This window comes from Prorops nasuta, unplaced genomic scaffold (assembly GCF_024137725.1).
Source record: "Prorops nasuta isolate Cenicafe-Biocafe unplaced genomic scaffold, Cenicafe_Pnas_1.2 PNAS00015, whole genome shotgun sequence".
NCBI lineage: Eukaryota > Metazoa > Arthropoda > Insecta > Hymenoptera > Bethylidae > Prorops > Prorops nasuta.
This window is the reverse complement of record NW_027116812.1, coordinates 6,440,019-6,461,784: the sequence shown is the minus strand read 5'-3', so window position 1 is coordinate 6,461,784 and position 21,766 is coordinate 6,440,019. Positions and strand designations below refer to the sequence as shown.

The window sequence follows — 21,766 nt, the reverse complement described above, 5'->3', positions numbered from 1 at the left end:
AGGAAAGGCGATCAAATGGAAAATACGGAACTAACTCGCCAGCAGCTATACTCGACATTTCACTCGATAATGCAAATAATTTAACGCGAGAGGCTGATTTTCCGAAGGGTTTCTACATAAACTTTGGAAAATTGTGTCAGTGGTTATTATTGTTGCAGGGATATGAATAGCGAGTATTGGAAACCCGATTAAACAAATATCACAGACTCGTTGGCCATTTTGCTATCGCTTAGGCCAAATATCGATTGTTACTACGAGCGTTTTAGGTAGGACGCACTTATTTTAACGAGGCTACCTTAAATCCGGCGTGACGTAAATCACTCCAGAACAGTGTTATAGTCCTGGCATCATATAAACAACTTGTTTATAGATTGTAACAAGATGTTACTATACTCTTTATATGTTAAATCCTCGTATTTCATTATTCGACATCGGTATTATGAAAGAAAACCCATGAGTGTCCTTCACCAATCTAATAGAAAATTTATCCATCGCTCCAATTCTATCGATAGAAATTTTAATTTTTCGCGTATAATTACATGTACAGAGAAAACTGAATAAAATGAAACGAATAGATTATCAGATTTAAATCGATCTATCATTTGCACAAGGTGAATAGATCCGAGGAAAAATATACGATTTAACTTGACAATAACTATTTTCACTCGATTATAGTGCAGTTTCTGGGCTGAGGGATGACAGATCAATTTTACAGAAGAGTAATCAATATACCATAATTAAACTAGCGATCCACGCTTCGGATTTCTCAGCGCAAGGTCAAAAGCCCAAGGGTAAAAGAATCATGGAAGGTATATTACCGCAGAGATCACCATTCCGATTCTTCCTGATTTCACGAGCGAATGCATCCAGATAAGCTTCGTCGATTAAGAGGCTCCTCGTAATTTGCGATAGACAGGCCAGCATATCGTGGCTAGATTTTAATTGAATCCATCATAGTTTGTAATTAATTTACATAATCTATCCTGGATATCTCTATATTGTAGCCATAAGCACGCATTGATTCTCCTCGCACGAAGAGCTTCAGCAGCATCACAGCAGTAGTTGAAATTATTGCTGCAAGCTGCTTTACGGACTTCCGACTCCCACGCGAAATGCGTTCAATTTGCACGGACCGAATGTAGCACGAACGACCGCAAACTATAAAATATGACGTGACTGCGCCATCGGCCTAATGTAAGTAGAAAATACTGGTATACTATTGAATCATAGCACGCGCGTAAATAGTCGGTTTGCCTCTAGTTTAGTACACTCGTGACGATAATCTTTATTGCCCAGGGGCTTGGCAAAGAGTTTATTGATACTATACAGCTGGCAAAATTGATGCGAGGGGGAACGAGATGAATTTTGAATATACTATACGGCTGCCTTTATTGTAAAATGAAAGTAAAAAAAGGAGGAAAATTCTGGACACTCTAATTGAATTTCGACATATATATCGTATAGCAAGGCTCGCGCTATTGGGTAATCCCACAATCGTGCTCTTGATCGTACGAAAAAGGTTTCTAACGAATTTCGACGTAGGTATATATGTATATATGTATATACTCGCGCCTTTCTCTCGCTTTCGATTTCGGATCGACTGTGTCGAGAGCGACGGAAACGGACGATTTCTCCGTAATAGTATAGTATCCTTGGTCCTACCATATTCGTGTCGATCAGCGACCACAACCGCAGACCTCCTGCGCGGTGGTTTTCAAAACGATCGAACACGCTGCTCGTTGCGTGTCGCGCGCGAAATTGCCGATCGCCTCGAACATGGAGGATACCACCGTTGCAATTTTTCGGCGTGAGAAAGCGTAACGTGCACCTGTTTCATTACCGCGTGGGCGAGCTTCTGAGAATCGCACTGCAGTTTCCAGAAAACACCCCTCGTCTGTAAACAATTAATATGTTTGCATTTTATAATCCGCTTTGTCCTTCGATTTAACAGGTTGAATTTATCGTGACAGCAGAAAAGCAGCAGTGATGTATATCGGGAATAATGCCGGAAGAGATATTTGTCGCTTTGTAATAATTTAGCAGAGTTACTGTAATAATTCTGCAAATTTCATGGTGTTATAGGGGGGAATAGCTTCGAGAAATCTTACTACTTCAACGCTCGGCTGTATGGTATTTGCAAACTGTTTTTATGGAGATGTAGCGAAGGGCCTGGCAATTTACTAAACCGAAGCTGCGGTAAACTTAAACGCGTGCGATCAAAACCTTGTTACACATTCTTCGTGTTTCCACGATATCCAATATCGTCGTTACATCGTAACACGGGCTACCAGAGTATCATCTGGAATCCGACCCTTCGAACTCCCCCCAAGATTCAGGAATTCTAAGTGGGATTCCACGGGTTTGCAGATACTCTTGTTTTCCAAATTCCTCGGAAAATTAAAAGAATATAAACGCTTCGAGGACTTATACCGAAATTTCTCTATTATACTGTTCCTCTCAACGAAGCTGATGAAAGTAACAGATAAAAATATAGGAATTCAGTTTTATATATCTTTTTAATAATAAATAAAGCGGGTAATGGTACGGGCTAGTATTTAAAAGTCATACTTTCAATAATAAACAGTTAACGTGAGAATATATTTGCATAGGTGTGCAGCGACATACAGCTTCATTTGTTTCCTTTTTTTTTTGTTCGATGTACATAACAGATATGAAGGTTATTGATAGTTGATAGCAATATGTGGTAATAAGGTAGTAAGTGGATACAAAAGTAACATCACAAACACTTTTAGATACCTTAGTTGGTATCCGAACGAGAGTGAGAATCAGTGTTATTTATTATCTAGATAAAGAATCTGGTTTTCCTTAGATTTATTTAATGATAGAAAAATTGGATAAAATACTTTGTTTTATTGTAACCTGATAAATTTCAAATATTTCAAGCTCATCTTAATTTGAAAAACTTTGTTACTGATAATTTGTTTAATGAATAATGATTTTATCTAGATAATCGTTCTGATTGTCATATCCAACACTGGTGATTTTACGTGCATATACTATACCTATAATACTTACAGTTTACTCAATACATCTTATATAAATGATTTATAATTTCTTATCAGAAAATTTCAATGTACATTCGAAAATAGTTCTCAATCATTTCCTTCTATAATATTCTTCCCCATGCCAGCCTTAAAGTGATATGTCAGATTCAAGAGACGGTAGAAAATATTGGAAGGATTGGAAGATTGAAGAATTTGGCATTCCAAGGCACGACTATAATTTTCCACAAATTTTCTCATGATATGATCAACGTAAACTGAAGGAATTTAATGAAAACTCAAAAGGATAAATCATAATAGGGATGTATAATTAAATACGAAAAAAAGAAAAAAAGGTTAGAATGCACTAATTTGGTTCGTTGAAAAATTATATTTTTTCCATTCTGGCACGAATTTGTAAACACAACATATTTAATTTATAAATTAACATACACAAGAATAATTGTCGCCGTCTCCATCAATAATTTACACAAACCTTCGTGATCCTTTATCGTTACAAAAGATAAATTATACCTTCGCTCGTATGTCACGTAGCTTGAAAATATTAAATCGAGGAAACCTAAGAGGCAAGAAAGAGAAAATTACCTCAGATAGATAAAAATTTATTGGAATAAGCCGAAGTGCAGTTTCAGGTGGATTTGTGAGTTTCGCTTTGAAGCGAATAAATAAATGCACAAACGCTTCGACAAAGTTAATTTATTCTCTTCCCAGCCTCTCTTTTCTCTCTTCTATACCTCGCGCGTATAATATCAACTAAAACTGATCGATCAAGAAATTAATAGAGGAATGGGAAAAGGGCAAATAGGAATGGATATTGGATAATAGTAGGAGACTTGACTCATGAATGGGGGATAACAAAATAAATAATAGAAGCATTAAACTTGATTAATCACTTAACAACGTAACTAGAAATAATAATAATAATTAATAATGATAGTTAATAATAATATCATTAATCATACTATAATAATAATAATAATAATAATAGTACTAATAGAAAATATTATAATCATATGAATAGCTAAATATTAATAATAATTACAGGAGCAAGTTTTCTGGCACGGCGATCGCTTAATTGCCCGAGGAGACGTTAAACGTCTTGAAAAAAATTTCTTCTTTCTTTTATTTCCCAGTTTTCTATCTCACTATGAAGTCATTATACGCAGGAGATTCTATTAGTTTAAGATTGAATCGTACGTGGGAAGATCAAGAATTTATCGAATTGGTCAGTGCTGATTACGACTTCGGTTGCAGCACCAGAAGATAATCAAGCGCCATGAGAGCAATAATGTCGAGCTATAAGCAAAACAGAATAATTTATACATCCAACGTATGTATATCGGGCCAAGAAAACGCCTCCGGCCAATAAATTTGACAATTAATAAAAATTCGCTCTGACCATTATCGATTTATCATCGATCTCTGACATATATTTTCTTTGTCTTTTCTATCAGAATGTCTATCAAGCAATCGTTCGATCGAGAGGCAAATAAAAATGGCAAGCAAGAGAGCAATAGTACTTTCTCCTTAATAACGTTAAAACGGCAGGTAAATAGAAAAACCTCGATGTACAAAAATACAGGTATACATATTTGTGTGCGTTCTATAGAAGCCCCTGAACTTGCTGCTATTACGCACAAGAAAAAGCTAAACTATCTTCTATCGTATTAATTATTAGTACAGTGATAGAGAGAAAACGATAGAGTATATAGTGAACTATTTTTTTGAATATTTTTCTAGATTCTGAAAGAATTATATCGATGCGTACAATTGATACAGAAGTTACTCGAATTATAAATGCATAAGTTATACGTCTATATCAGCAGGTGCAAGGGCTAGTATCCATCAGGTGTAGGGCTGTTGGTGTTTGAGTATGAACGGTTATACATAATGAGTATGTAATCACGCGCGTACCTTCGTAAGCGAGCACGCGACTCGAGCCTGTGTGTGTGTGTGTGTGTGTGTGTGTGTGTGTGTGGTGGAGCGATGCTTAGAATATCGCGCGAGGAATACATTCACATCAGTCGGGAGCGCATACATGAGTTATGGCAAGAATAAGAGCTGGCGGTTTTTTCTTTTAATTGCTGGGCAATATCGAAGGTTGCATCTAGTACATACGAGCGAGTCGCCAATGCGTGTTGCGATACCTTAAGTAAAGAAACAAAAGCCGCGAATATACGAGTACCTGAAATCCCACGAATAAGTCTTTAGCAAAATAGTTCGCGCTACGCTAATAAATATATCTATAATTGAACTCTCTCTTCATATACAGAAATGTACAATATTAAATAATTAAAGTAGTAACGCATGATTAAACTATCATAGTATATTTAAAGTCATAGCGAGTGACACTCGTTGATGTATCGATAAGGATTTATCAGACTATAAGGCAAAGGACCAATTGTTTTTACAGTTTTTAGTCTAATTATATTTGACTGACCTTTGCTCCTTTTTTTATATGTTCTACAAGAAGAGCTACCAAAGAGACCACGCACGTTGATCTTCTTCGACCGAATCTCGTTTAAAACGATTGAAGGTAAGCTGCCGACAGGAAACTTTCTCGAAATGGGATTTATGCGCCTGCGCTATATCTAATTCTTATTCCGTTTAATATGTCGACTCCAAAAAATGTTTCCCAAACTTAAATGAAGTTTCTCCACAGCGATGTATATAAAAATATTACTCCTCCTCGTGTCTCGCTGTAACAATATCGCATTATTCCAATACTCGTCTTCCTCAAGCTCGGACAATTCTACGGTTACTAAGACCATATAACATAATCGCAATAATAACTAATATTACATACTAATTAACGTTAACGCTAGATGGCTTTCATACTATTAACGTTTTCTCCTTTTTGTAGCAGGTACGGTTACAATCGTCTTGAGAAAAGCTTTGCATTTATTCACAATCTATTTCCTTGTTACATTCAACCTTCTTCTTAAAAATGCAGGATTTCTTTAACGAGAGCCACTAGTTATCCACTTAAGCAGGGTCTCGTCGTGTATTAATAAATTATGCATGTATATATAATGCTCGAATCACGTTCACGCCACAATCCTTTAAAAAAATGTAGAGAAAGACCGTTCTCTAAATTATAACGAGTAAGTACCTTCAGCAGATTCATACTAACCGGAACGACAATTGATCTGGCGACTCGCTTAATTCTTACGAATAACAACAGTTTTATTTGGTGATAATTTTCTTGCAACAATGCAAAAATTTCAGTCTAATTTTACTAATAGTTACACTTTCGAGTGTGAATTTTATTACTAGTTACAATATCTGATAAATACTATTTCTTTCTATAGTTTGCAACAATCTGATAAACCACAGAATCAGCATAATCCTCGGAATGTTGCCTTAGCTCTTTTTTTATTGCCAATGTGTCTTTTTCGATAATTATTCAGGTTAGACATCAAGCTCGATCAACTGGTTGACGAATAAATGAATGTGACTTACAATTCGATTTGGCCGGCTGCGAAAATTTGGCACATTTTTAGCATATTTTACCGCGAGTAACACTTAACATTGTCGAGACTCGAGTGAAAAAGAAATAAAACTACATCGATAACGATTTAGACACGTTCTAGTCTGACAATATCGATTATTTACAATGATCGCGTGTAACGAAAAAATTAAGTTTAATGCAATTTGACCCGAGCGTCGGATCTCAAGCACCTTTTATCTTCAGCTTTGCTATCGAGCAGGAATGCCTGAGAAAGCTCAAAGTTTTCAAGGGTTCGAGAGAGGGACAGTTTAGTATCAATGTGAATTTGACTTTACAATGAATCTCTAGATTATTAAAAGGTAAAATCTTTACCTTTAAGAACAAAGTACCATAGTATAAAATAATTTGTCTATGGAGAGCAATCTTTAAAAGTTGCTCGAAAGCAAATCGTTGAAACTATGCGGGATCGACTCCTATTTAAAGCCGAGTAAAAAGAAAAGTGAAAAAAACAAAATAAAAAAAGACGCGTGAACGTTGATCGAAATAGGAGAGAAGAATAGGAGACGAGAAAAAAAGATACATGTATATAGATAATATAATACTGTTCGACACTGCTTCCTGCATACGGATAAACATCGCAACGTCGACGTTGGAGAATATATAATCACTTTAGTTATATAGAAAAATGGAATAAAAAATAAAATGGTATAAAGCACGTGCGGCAGAAATTAAGTACGTCGCAAGGAATTAAAAGTAGTGTATCATGATTTAAGTCGCTTGACCAAAAGTAAGTCGAGGAAAGAATTTAGAAAAGGCTGTTATAATAGGGAGAAGCTAAATCGTAAAAGAAATCAGATGTACGAGTAGCGAAGTCGACGTCGCGCGAATCTCCCGGGAGTAGGCTGATGATCGTTGCGCGAAACACTGGTTTTCTTCAGCTTAGGTGGCTCGCAATGGTCCCCAAAGCGATATGGAAAATTCCAGAGGGGGACGTACGAGGATCATGCGCCTAGTCTTCGTCATTCGGCCTTAATGGTTACGGAGGGTGACATTCCTTGGGCAAAGGTGGGACTGCTGTCGTCCATTGGGATTTCGGGCTCGCTCTTGGGTGTTTGAAGCTCGGGGAACCTCGCGTGGGTTCTCTGGTGCCTGGTGATCATGTCCCTCCGACAGGCGGCGTAAGGACACTGCGGACATTTGTATGGCTTCTCGCCGGTGTGCGTTCTCAGGTGAGTACTGAGGTGATCCGACCTACTGAATACTTGATTACAGGTTTTACAGGTATACGGCTTGATGCCCGTGTGAAGTCTCATGTGCCTCGTGAGCATGTCGGATCTGGCGAAGCTCCTCTTGCAGACGTCGCAGAGATAGGCTTTGGCCGAGGCCTCCTGAGCATTCTGCCTCCGATGCCTCGATGCCATGTGCTTGGCCAGTCTATCGTGAAGACTGAACATTTGTCCGCAGTCAGGACAAACGTAAGCGACGTCAGCACCGGGCGGCATCTCCTCCACTACCGGAGAGACTTCCAAGTTGTACCTGACTGCGACACTCTCCTTGGTCGTTCGAGAAGCGACGTCGCCCCTGACAACCGGAACGCTCACGGATCCCCTCGTCACTATTCCCGGTGGCAGAAGCTGAAGAGCCGGTGGCCTTCGGGCTGCCGTGGCCGCTGCTACGGCTGCCGCAGCGGACATGAGGTTCTTCATGGAGAGATCCAACGGTGATTCCTGAGGACTGTTGGTATCGCTGTCGAGGGATCCGCTGCGGGAAGGATGAACGGCGGAGGAGACCGAGGACGATGGTACCCTCTGATCCCATCCGGGCACCACATCCGAGTCGGAATGGCTACGGCCACGGAAAATGTCCGGCAGGTACTTGGTGTGCATGTAATACTCGAAGCTGTACGACGACAGTGAACCAGGCGTCAAGGGTGGGAGCGAGAGTGGGGTCAACGGTGCCAAGGGTGTCTGCGGAGTCAACGGGGAGGTTGCCGCCGACGGTAGGACCATCGTCGGTGAGGATGGCTGTTGCGTGCATTGGACGCAACTGCAGCCATTGTACTCCGTCGACTGAGATCTGTGGTTTTGGTGGTGGGATGAATGATGTCGCTCCAAGGATGCTTGATTACCGGCGTTGTTCCTGTGATGGTTGCGATGTCGATGGTGATGATGATGATGGTGATGGTGATGATACGATTGGTAGGAGTGATTCGAGTTCTGCCGCCGGCTCTTCTGGTTAGTCTGCTCCTCCGTTGGAGGTGGCGTGGACTTTTCGTCCTTGATCCTCAATGGTAGGGAACTAATGGCTGCTGGACTATCCGCGGCTGACCTCGACGATAATCTCGGCGATCTGGAAACATCCTCGTCCTCCTCGGAAGCGGGTCCATTACTCTCGAACGGCAAGATCTCTCCCTCGGATGGCGTGCTGCGGTGAGCTTGCAAAATATCTACAACCTGGGAGAGCCGTTTCCGTTTCCTAGGATTTCTGTGGTTCCGGTTGGCCGTGGCCGCGAGGCTATTGTTGTTCGTGTAGGAGGGCGGTGGCGGCTTAGCCGGACCCGGGGGCGCGGCTGCAGCGTCCTCCACGGCGCTCTCGGCCATCGTCATCGAGGATGCGCGGCACCCGCCGCCTGGGCCCCTTATGCCGCCTACTACCCCCTCGGCTACCACCGTACTGCCTCCCACTTCGTCCTGAAACAAATCAATTTATCCAAATCTTAATATAATTCTGCTTTTACCTTGTACATTTCTTTCTTAATCTTATTTTTAGCTTACATCGACCGAATCTATTTTCTATCGCGCTACCATCAGAATTTTTCTCTTTAACGTTTCTCCCGTTTCTTTCAAAGAATGTCTATAGACATTCCATATAAAAATAGCATGCGACCTACGATAGAGATATAGCTTATCTTCTCGATTCTCACTAGTACTCCGAACATTAAGACGTTTCAAAAAGGACCTATGCAAAATTAGCGTATCTTTTTTAGTTACGAAAATACACGTCTTTTTGCATCTATATTCTGCAGTGCTTTAACTGGCAGATTCATTTATACTCGCGCATAATCGTTCAACCGTCGATCGATAGTGTGCTGAGACGTCAAACGAATGCATCATAACTGATACAAGTATTCTCGGTGAACATATATAGAGCTATAAGACAGCTGGAGAAATTTTACATAACGGCGACGATGAAGAATTTCGCAAAAACTTGCCAAAATTGACGGAATATTGTACTAGACTAATTTACATAATTTAGAATTTGTGTACGTTGCTTTTCTTCGGCTGAGCATAATGGCATAGAGAGATGTATGTATAGATAGGTTGGTGTATAACGGTACGGTTTTGGAGGATGAACGTATCGAATTCTCGAAAATGCGAAATACCAATGGGTCGGCGTATTTCTTTTATATCTTTCAGGTCCAGCCAAAGTCCGAAGTGACCGTCTTGTTCCACGCGACAACGGCACTTTGTCATAAAGCCGCGTGTAACCTGAGAGTTATCCGCTGAGTATTTGAAATTTAAATTGCACACACAGCGGAGAGCGCGAGCGCATGAATCAACATGTACGCCAGTGGCTCGCATTTAATTCTCGTTTTTCAGAGCACGCGACCTTACACAAATCGTATTCAGCTACGCGGAGGTTCTTGTTGCAAGTTCCTCTCGAAATTTGAAAAAAAGAATCGGCGTCATTTGCATGGGAGCGTGCAAGACGAGTGTATTTTTCGCAAAAAAATGAGGAAGAATATTTGCTGGAGAGAATTGTGAATTTATTCTCTATATATAATAGTGGGCGCGGATTGGATGTTCGCATATAGGATATATTTAAACAAATGGAGAAGAGAGAAACATGCGAGTGACAATTTTCCGGTTTATCGGGGGAGAAGGAAGGTGAAGCTGGCTTCCCTGGAATAGAAATTTATCTTCCGGGAAAACGAGTCTATGTTACAGAGATGCAGCACCGTCGACTTTCCAGCGAACAACGCTACACCGGTTGTTCGCGCATCACGTACAGCCGGCGGCGCCGTGCCGATGCGTGCGCCTCGCGATTGATTCCGTTTAAGAATTCTTCCGCGACGAATGCCGACGAATTACGATATCCTTTCGCGGCAAAACCATGGACTATCGTTTGTCACACGTCAACGCACCACGCTGATCTCTTACAAGTACGAAATCCCCTACGCTATAAGCATATACTTCAGAACTCATCCATTAATCTACCTTTCACTGCATCAATTTCTACTCTTCCTTCTCCGCTCGGTTTCCAATCCTTCCGATTGTTTCCATTATACCAATTTTCCAACTAGAGACCCTTGTATACCGATCGATTCTAACACCGGCTACCATAAACCCCTCCAATATTTCTTTTTTTTTCCATGCATCCTATGGAGCGAGTCGAGACGTAAAGCTTTTGTGCAGGTCACAACAAGAAAGTGAAATAAAGAAGATTCTATGGTCGATAAAAGTTGTTTTTTACGACTCGTGAGGAAAATTTGTATCTTAATGGGAATATGAACGTAGACTTTGCAAAGGGTGCTTTTCGGAAATTAGTTGGATACCGGATTTTATAAGATTTCCTTTCTATGAGGCCGCTGTTGACTTCCTTTTGACTCGCCCGCCTCTCGGCGGCTCGTATTATACTTTACTATATATATATACACACACACGCTTGATAGAATCTCGCGGATAGAAAGAGCCTCGATGATCGGTCGTAAAATGCAGAGGAGACTCGTAAACGAAGTGAAAAGACGTCGAAGCGTAAAAGTCAGGAACAGGTCCCAGCGACTCCGAAGCGTGGGCGTACTTGCTGGCTACGCTCTCCACGTCGCGTCCCTTACACAAACCCTCGCAGTGACACCAGGACACAATCCTACAAGTGTCTCTCGCTCACACAGAGAGAATATTCCCTTTCTTTTACCAATTTTTCTTTGTCCCTTTTCCCCGCCCTTTTGGCCAGGCATCTTTAAAGGGAAGTCACGGAAATTTAATAGCCTTGTGATTAATGACAGTGTTGAGCTTGCTGAAATTTATGCAGTCGCCGGTTTTCAAAGACACCGCTTGTAAAAATCGGTTTTCAGCGGGCAGATGCGCGATGAGAAGTTGATAAGAGCAGCCAGCGAGCATTTATGAGTAAACATTACGATCGTATAAAAAACAAGAATGAGAATTTGATAAGGCGAGATAATTTATCTGCATCGTAGACCTTCCGATAAGGCTTCGTTTCATTAAAATGACTTTGGCAAAAGAGAAGATGGATGCAAATGGAGGAAAACAAGAGTAATAGACAGTTGGGGGGGGGGGGGGCGGGGGGGGAGAGGAGGTGAAAAATGTCAAGCGTACATGTATTACTATATACGCATACTAGATGCCCTGTACACGTATACATAGAGACTAGAAGCTATAAGCTGACTTGGGATGGAAGTTCGCAGGAGAGCAAAACGGGAGGATCATCGGCGAAGAATTCCAGCAGGAATGCCCCGAGGGAGGCACCTGTAACCACCGTGGCTCGAGACGGGAGAAACAGAACAGGTTGAGACGTGGGCGTGGGTGGAACGCTTGATCTTTCTCTCCTGCACGATCTACAATATATACCGGGTAGCTAAAGGTAACGTAGTTGTGCTGGTACTCGTAAGTCCCATGCAGCGACAGCTTTAAGCTGCTTTCGAAACCTTCCGCTATGTCGATTTCAACACTCAAATATTTTTCTATTGTTTCCAAGCATACAGATCACAGTATACACCTGAATGCTATCGACACTTTCTCGATTGAAGAATTTATACGGAAAATCATGAATAATTCGAGAAAGAGAGACGCTGTGGTGGGTAATTGAAACTCCTCGTTAACGTTTCTCGATAACTATGAGAATATATTTGAACCGAGTTTATAAACTGTGAAGAAATGATTTTTTTTATTATTTTGCTGATCTTTGCAAACTCGAAGCTATCGCTTCGTGCAAGTTTCTCAAGCGTTCCTGCCTCGGTAGGAATGAGATGGCCTCGGGGCAGTCAGGCATGGCTCGGTGGCGGTGGGTCTCTGGCAGACTGCTACCAAAAAACCAGACGGGCTACCGAAGGGAAGCCGACACTGTTGGTATATTTACACTGGCGACAAACTGGATGGATCGCTAGAGCGTATCATTCGACAAAAATTATTTCTTACCAGCCTTTAAAATAACCAAAGTAATGCCTTACGATTATCGAAGACGGGATCCCGCATCGATGTTATTCACAGGGCTTTGAAAACATTTAAGGATTTTTTTCTGTTTTTCTTTATACCGGATAGACCGACGGGCAGTCGCTCGCATATATTGCGGAGTTTCTCCACAATGCGAGTATGTTAGCGACAGATTTTATCGGCCCGGAAAATTATGGGTTATCATCGCTCGTGATTAATAGTCGCCCGTTGGATATTGGACGGTAATTAAACGCACCGCAATTTGCACGCAACACAGGAGAAGTTACTTGGTAGGGGTTCCATGACAGTACAACTATTGTTGATTGAAATACCGTCACATTGGACTGGTGACCGAACTTTTTTCAATTTTAAATAAATATATGTTATGGCGTATAGTAATAAAAAATGTCTAAGCATAGAGAGAACGTTACCACTTTGCTCAAATAAGTGTTCACTGCTAAAATTGATGGACAACTTTGACGATTAATTTATATAATGACGAATTATCCAAATGATCTCGTCAATTGGTGTGATTTGTAAATCAGAGTGGTAGGAGATAAGGTGGTAAAAAACAGCCTTATTCGGCTTGTCATTCATTTATAAGAAAGAAATTAATTACAATTATACTATTCGACAATTTATTTTATAGATTAATGTCTAATAACCGTGGTACGCGGAGCAGGTCAAAAATAATCTTGCCAGCATTTTAAGTTAGTACGGAAAGTGACGATAAAAACATGAACGTAATAGCAATTTTCTGAGCTGGCTCTACCATTCATTGCCTCCGGGTCTTATTATTAAAGCGTCAATGATTTATAACGGGTTATGCCGCAGCGTTGGGGCGTAAGTGTTGGAGCAGTGGCAACAGGAGCCTGGGAATGGTAAATTCAAATTGAATCGTCAATTTTTCACGAGTCCCTACAAAACTATCATTACTATCTGAATAATCTAGAGAATTTCCAACCTAAAAATTAATAAACAAATCCAATTTTCTTTGATTATTTAAAACAGTGAAGCATTAATAACAATAAACTGCTAAATCTTGCAGAAAAGCAAAGGAAGAATTACCTAAAAAATTCATGCAACCACCGAATGTACCGAAAAGAATTGTTTCGAAGGACAGAAATAGTTGGTATATGAGAGTATATAATAATGAAAAAGAGAGTGAACGGAAGAAATACGAATAACTGGAACGTCACTTCTCGTTTAACGTAACGCGTAGACACATTTCATTTCAATGTGTCTGCTTGGGCACTCCCGGATAGAAGGTATGGGAGGCAGGCAGTGGCAGGCAAACGGGCAACCTGTTCATCGTAGGGTGTTTATTATTTAAGTCCCAGCCTCGGCTTAACGGGTTGGATCGAATGTCGGGACCGGGAGCTCTCCAAAGAAATGTGCTCCTGAAATTATCGTTATCTTGGGTGGATCTCGTTCCAGGTACAGTCGCTAGTCGTTAGTCAGTGGTCTCGTCCCCCCCCCCCCCCCCAACCCCTTTTTGCATTGGTAATTAAACTCGAGGGACCTCGTGTGATTTTACCCCGGCATCGTCGCCCTTCGCGTATTTTCCCGTAACGTATTTCACTTCTTATGGCGCGCACTTTCCACAAACTACGCCCGTATGGTCGATATCAAGTGTGCGTGGGCGATTCATTTCGCAAGGATAAATTCAACATTAGTAGATTCCCGACTCGTATACTCTCTAAAACATGACTATTGCTCACCTATCATTCACAAATGGATCATTAAGTTTTCACCTTGCTAACTAATCCGCTTAAGGTAATCGAACAATAAGTCTCACGTGACTTCACATCATAAACACTGGTTCTCATGAAAATTAGAACACCTACGATGAAAGTATAAACGGAATATAACTATCGGTCCAAAATAAGAATAACCTTATACTTTGCGCAAGCCAACTGAGCCAAAGTCGTCTCCCACTACTCGCCTCCCCTACTCTTTTTCCTATTCTGTATAATAGCCTATATCCAAACGACAATTCTCCTACCAAAACAGACCGCGGAGAGGTCGCGCCATAATTGTGTACAGCCTAACGTGGTATAAGAGGTTTTTTTGACGCGCGGCGACGACGAAGCGACTCGGTCCCTTCTAGCGTCGCTAGAACGCTAACGATCAGAGACCGACGCCAATCGCCGCACCCAGAGTGCTGTGCTGTGCACCCGAAGTCCATATCGCCGCCACGGCCCCGCTGCGTCGCCGCACGTCATAAAAACGCCAGTGTGCGCGGGACCTAAAGAGTGTAAACGATGGGGAATTCGTAATTATCTACATATTATGTGCATAAGAGATAATAGTTTACGGTAATTACGGTATAGTTTGGGCTTAAAGGCGTAGCTATCGGAATAAGTGTATGAATAATTATATAGGAGAATGAGTATATTAAATTGACGAATTTAGTCGTTTTACGATAAACTTTTATTTCGTTCATTATTTGTGTTTTGTTATAGATAGTTTTTAGGGTTATTGGATAGTAGTATATCTTAGGTATGTTTGCTATTAAAAAACGAACAAAGCAGTTCATAGAAAAATATTTGAAAAAAAAAATACTGACCGATATATTGCGTTATGCAAGTACTTATTTAACAATGTAACTTTTATGATAATTGTTTAAAGTGGCATACAACAATTTAGAGATCTATATAGTAAAACAGAAAAGAAACTTACGCAACAATGAGAATTTACGATCTTCAATCGGATTTTTGATTCGTATTAGCCTGATGCAGTGAAGCAATCGAACCTGAAGAATATAGATGATAATAATTCCACAGGTTCTAATCCGAAGGCTTCGATAACGCTAATTGGCCTTGGGATTGAGATAGAGGATATTCAAGGGGAGGAGAGGTACCGGGTGGTAACTATACATTTGCAAGGTTCGTATGAAAAACGGCGCCAGATAATAAAAAAATTATATCAACCTTTTAGCTTTTTTGTACCAGAGAACACATACCTAATGAGATATAGCATAAAGTAATAAAGAGACACCCTATATAATCATTACACTGATATTTACTACGTTTATTTTAATTTATTTTAGAATATAAAACGATCAATACTGTCAATTTAGAAATCACGCGTCTAATTTGTTACCAGTTGGGAAAATAGACAGCTATACATTAGATTCAAATATATCTGAAACATGGTTCGCTCTCGCTTTCCGTATCTTTCTCTATCCATATCTATTTATGATATATCTCTCGCTCGCTCTTAATAATTGCAAAACTTTCATACACGAGGTACAAGAATAATTTGCACCGAGACGTCCTTCCGTGGAATTTCCAGCTTTCGAGGACGGAGAGGTCCGAGAGAGACTGGACGGTGGACTCCCACGCGCCTCGGGAGTGAGGAATAAAAAGGATGAAGATTGAACGCTCGAAGAAGCGTGTGAGAGTCAACAGCAGCGTATACCGTATTCGCAAGACGTTATCGTGTAATTGCGGGTTAATTCGAGGCTGGCAGGCAAGGATGGCGCACGAGGCGTGGGCGATACTTTTCAAGCCTGTCTGGTTTTGTCGCCCGATCCGTTTTGTCGTAGCGCGCACGCAACACGCAACGACGTGTTCGCCCAACCGACAGAGACACCCAGAAAACTGTCCTCGGCAATGATATAAGGCCGAGCAGTTTTTGCCGAATTCAACCTAATTTATCGGGGTCTGAGAGAGCCAGAATAAGGACTACTTTTTTAATCCTGCATGGGGATTCAAGGATACTTCTTTTATAATACAGTATATACATATGCATCCAGCGAGATTGATTCACGAAGATGATAGAAGCTAATAAAGTCGCGAGCTGCTAGCGTGCACGCGCGCGGCATACCTGTCAAGCGGAGACTGGAGACGCGTGCATATAAAGCCGAGAAAGTTCACGGAGAAAGATGAAGCTTTGATAGAGGTTTCGCTCGGCGAGTAGAGGGCCTATACGTGCCTTAATAGAAACACCCACGCCCTCATTATGCGGATATCGTAAACATTCGCCTCATATGCGAAGCCACCATCACCCGTATGCAAATTCTCTCGACAGGGCAGTTTGCACGCCATCGTGTAAAACAGTCGTAGTACGCCTTGGCCTCGAGCAGCCTCGAGGAACTCGGCAGCACCCTTCACGAGTATCTCCTTCTCCCTCTCTCCTTCTCTCTTCACTCGTTCGTTTAATGAGCGACCTACAACCTAGTCCATATAAATAAACTTTTCTACGATCAGTCTGATATAACGAAGAGACAACTCTGGACAACTCAATCTATAAACTCGAATCCTTCGATAAATTTTCCATCCAGTCGTTTTATCTTTATTAAATGAGTATTTTACCATTTTTTATATAAATTTAGTAACAGGTTGAAAGAAATCATTGATTTAAGGGATATAAGAGTGTTATAAAAAGAAACTGGTTGTTTTCTGAAAGACTATATTCTCGATATTCTAATCCAACTCGAATTCTTTGATGAATTTCGCATCGAGTCGCTTTATTGTTTCTTATACGAGTCATTCGCAATTTTTCATATATAAATTAGAGAGTGAGTTGAAAGAAATAATTGAAATAAGGAGTATACAAGGGTATTATTGGAGGAAGAAATTGGTGGTACTGGAAGACAGGTGCAAGGCGAAGCGAGGCGAGGCGGGGCAAGGCGAGGTAATTATGGCGAGGGATGGAAAAGTGGATTTTCACGTGCGACATGCAGGCAGCACGAGAGAGCTCCCGTTGAGAAATGATGAAGAGAAGTTACTGGCGCACTTTGTCTTGGTTGTGCAAGTATATTGCCACCCGCACGACATCCACGGTAAGACTTTCAAAGCAGCTGGACGAAGATGAACGGGTGGAGGGGCAGAGGCAGATGGCGGAGGCGAGCGAATGAAGACGCGCGAAGAGAAGCCTAAGAGAATATTGCGAAGGGGCGAGAGAGAGACAGAGAGACAGAGAGAGAGAGAGTGGCAAGAGGCATATGAGACAAGGAGAGAGATAATAAGGCGGCATGCGATGATGAGTGGTCGGCGTAAATTAGTCGGCACGTAAATTAACCACCCCCGACGATGTTGAGGCAGCGTGAATACCGCCTGGAAGCTTCACGTATCGCGTTAGACCTTGCGGCTTTCTTGCCATATGTGTCTGTATTTGGCTACGTACGTGTACTCTCTTGTAAGGTAAAAGAAAACAGTTCTCTTCCGCAACCTTAAACCGCCTGTGTTTCACTAATGAACGTCGCGTGCCACGCACGAGCACAAACCGACGGACTAGGCTGCAGGCAACGTCTTCTCTGCATACACGTTCATCACCCTTATCAAATATTAACATTATTCTGTCGTAGATATATAAATCTAGCAAGGTTTCGATACTCACGAATTTTTTCTTTTACCTAGTTTTAATTTTTAAGCAAATGATATAATCAGGTATTTGAAAAAAGATCGAGAAAACAGCATAGTCGAATGTCAAATTTGTCCAACTAAGTTTTCATTTAGCGGAAATTCTCGTGAAAACCGAGTTCGTGTATACTTCTGTTTTAAATTAGTTGTTTATTAATGCGAAACTGAGTATTGCTATCAAAAACAAGTTTTACAGTCGATGTACTAACAGAGATTACAGACTGGTTATCGAATTTACTTAATCCTTTGAAGTATTTTTCCGTTAAGCGGAACCAGCACAAATTTGTTACTTCGGAGTTCTGGATCGCTGATTATACAAATCTGGAGTTAAATTTTCATATTTCAAAATTGCGAATCCGGTTTAATTTTAAAACTTTGTCCGGCATTTTAGATCCGCTATGTTGAATTTATCCGTTAACGGATCCGTAAACTGAGACTAAAAAAGTATATTATTATACAACATTTTCAATGATTACTTCAAAAGACATTACCAAAAAATATATTTTTTTTGACAAATTTGTCCATTTCTCTAATTCACTTATTTATAAGGTATATACACACAACAAATATTTACACCTTTTCAACAGCTTTTCAGCATTCTCTTATCATTACTGTAATATAATAATGCAATAAAACTCGACCTGAATACGTCAACTAAACGTTAAATAACAAAAATTGAAAAAAACCTGGTTGGTAAGGCAAATAATCACTAATATGCTTGAAAGGATCAAGATAATCGTCGAAAGGTTCGTAAGAATCTGAATGTATGATTGCAACAGATGATTGGCGTCGATGATTCGTTAAAGAATAGCAAAATAGAATTCTCCTCTGTAACAATATAGAAGCAGGGTGTTTGATCCTGATGTAGCCAGAGGGAGGATTACGAAAAACCATTGCCGATAGAATTTATTAATAGAACGAAAGGGGGCAAGAGTGGTGTATTGTAAATACAGTCTGTATCAATATACCGATCGACTACAATTATACTCGAAAGGCCTATAGGAGAGATTTATCGATAGCCTGGGAAAGTAAAAATCAAAGCAACTAAATTTCCTTAGCAAGGGAAACGTGTTGTATAACAATAACAAGAAAAAATATGAGGAAATTTGAAGCCGTATTGCTAAGGAAGTTTAGATTTATGTTTCCTTCGGTAAACTGTTTTTAGTCGGCCCAAGGTCGACGTAACCGTATCAATCAAATGAATTTTGCAATCAGGCGCGTACAAGTGCGTGCGCGCATGCTGCGTGTGCGTGTGCAAGAACACTCGAGGCAGAGTCAAGTGCACGCCCAGGGGAAAATGAAAATCTCCAATTAAAGAAGCACGAACGGGGCCAGTCGATTAATTAACGTGTGCCGACGCCTCGAATGGAACCGAAGGCTTTCGAACCAGCTTTTCGCAAGAAACCTATATATACAGCCAATATGCCTCTACGCACTGATTGAAATAGACACGATGCATTTCACAAAATTCTTCCGACACAATTATCCAGTCCAAAAGCAGCGTTGCATACCACCACGCTAATTAAAAACTACATTTGCCTGTAATTTTTCGTTCCCCATTAAGATTCCACGGCAATGTACGAATGTTAATTACAATTTGTACTATTCCACACTGCGCTTAAAATTTGGATGTAACTATTTAGTCTGTATGTCATACTATTTTCCTTCTTCTCTCAATGAACCTCCTACGCTTTTGCCTTCTTATTCGTTCTATTTCAATATTCGTAATAAGCAGCTTCTCCTTTACTCGTTTGACTACGCCTTTTATCTAATAAACTTACCTTTTTATCTTTCTTAATACCTCCGCGCCACCTAAATGCCTCTTTGGCTCTCTGTGTGCGTGTCGGTATTCCCCGTGTTTTTTAAACATCATGCACGCGATGCGTAGCTACGCTTAATACGCACTCCTCGCGAACACTTTTTTGCTGCGTATTCTTTTCGTCACGCGTGCGACGAAGCGTCGAATCATCGTTTTCGATGATAAATCAAGCACCAGAACGAATCGCCGCCACTCGTTTCTTGCCAACATGATTTAAGTGTATTAAAACAGCCATATTAAAGCATGGTAAAAAGGCACGAAAATAATCGTTATAAGCACACAAGAAGCTTTTTTCCCAACATTTTTCTCGATCCTAAAGTAATACGGTATACAATTTATTGCTTCACGTTTAACATGATCGATTGAAATACCAATAAGTAAGGTGTGCATGAGAAATCGATTAATTGACACAAATAACATTGGGATGTTCTCTTAAAATTGTGAATCTCTTGTTTTCTCAAGTAAAAGTTTGGTTTTTAAGAGTTATAAAGTGACCTCCCCTCGTACTGTATATACAAATTAGCGAGATATTAAAGAATAAACTAAAGACCTCTCTCTTAATAATTTTTATGCGAAGGAAAAAAAAACTATTTGCAACCATTTTAGGATACAGTGCAGATTCGCTATTTCTTCCCCCTCTACTCACAAGCGCTCATTCTCCTCTCACGGTATTTTTCTCCCCTACCGTAACGACCGCAAAGGACTCGATATCATCAGCTCGCAAGAAAGCAGTTTGACTTTGTTAGGCGTGGCTGCCATCTACCGTTTTTCTCCCCCTTTCTCTCAATCCAACAAACGTTTAAATCCACCAACAAACATCAGATTGAAAAATATATGAAAACCGGTTGATTTCCATTAACCATAATCTTCCTTTTTCATAATCCATTCGTTGTCTATAATAAAACCAAAAAACTATAGCATACGAATAAATAAAGAAAGAAACAGGATAAAATCAGAAGAAAAATAGTATACTATATAAAATTTCAAACAGTCAAAGAATCATTGAATAATTGGACATATGACGAGGCTGGTAGGAGATAAATTTCGTCGAACCCCATTCAATCCCAATGAAACGCGATATCTTCATTGTATCGCAAAACCATGAATCTTGCGACACGATCGAGCGTTATACAAATTGCAAGAGTGCGCGCGAAGAGTATAGAGATCGCAGAAAGATTCATATGAGCAGGTTGGAGAGAGAAGTGCGACACAGCGGAGCAAGAAAATGCCCGTTGCCCGACAGAAGAAGAAATAAGAATCACAGAGCGACACACCGCGCACCGGTGCAAACGCAAAACGCACCAGGCACCACGCTTTGGAGGATTATCCAGGCCGGGATCTTCCGCGTGAGGAGATCGGTGTTCCTCCCCCGCTTGCTCGTCGGCGGCGGCGGCAACTTCGCGTACAGAGCGTCTACATAAATCACCGGTAGACGCCGAGCCTTTTGAAATTATATGGCTCGCACTCGCACGGATTTTGAAAGTTCCTCGCAGCGATATCTCGATATCTGCATGCCAGATCGACTCGAGTCATCGCGAGCTGCCTGAGCCCCTTTCGATATATCGATACGCGTCCGTCTTTGTCATACCTCACTCCGCGTATTTCCTTTCTGCCTCCTCTCATCTTCCGAGCATCCAACCTGCACGAGAACCTCTTCTCGACCCATCCTTACCCCTTCCCCCCCCCCCCTCCTTCTCCTCCTCCTTCACCTTGCAACGTTTCGAGCAGCGTTCGCGCCACGAAGAGATTAACCTCGATTTTACCGATCGATAACGCTCTGAAATACCTATAAATCAATCCGGAGCAATGTTTGACGTACCTTTTGCTATATAGCTATACGGCCTTCCAGCGATTGGCCAATTTAGCAATTGGGTTTCTCTCTGTTTGTTCTAACACACGGAGCGTGTAAAGCGCGGTGAAATTTTGTGTGGAAG

General features: G+C 40.9%; 1 protein-coding gene across 3 annotated transcripts in view; it reads right to left on the bottom strand.

The window, feature by feature from the left end:
- Positions 1–2,622: 2,622 nt before the first annotated feature.
- Positions 2,623–21,766, bottom strand: part of LOC136779048 (early growth response protein 1-B-like) — a 38,081-nt gene continuing 18,937 nt past the window's right edge. The window contains exons 1-2 of one of the 3 annotated variants that reach the window (XM_066736345.1): positions 14,366–14,482; positions 2,623–9,164 (exon numbers count right to left, since the gene is read on the bottom strand). In XM_066736345.1, coding sequence (XP_066592442.1) covers positions 7,494–9,080 — 1,587 coding nt within the window. In that variant the 5' untranslated portion in view covers positions 9,081–9,164; positions 14,366–14,482 and the 3' untranslated portion in view covers positions 2,623–7,493. Of the gene's footprint in view, positions 9,165–14,365; positions 14,483–21,766 lie in introns of those variants that run through there. The other 2 variants (XM_066736343.1, XM_066736344.1) reach the window with 2 other exon arrangements.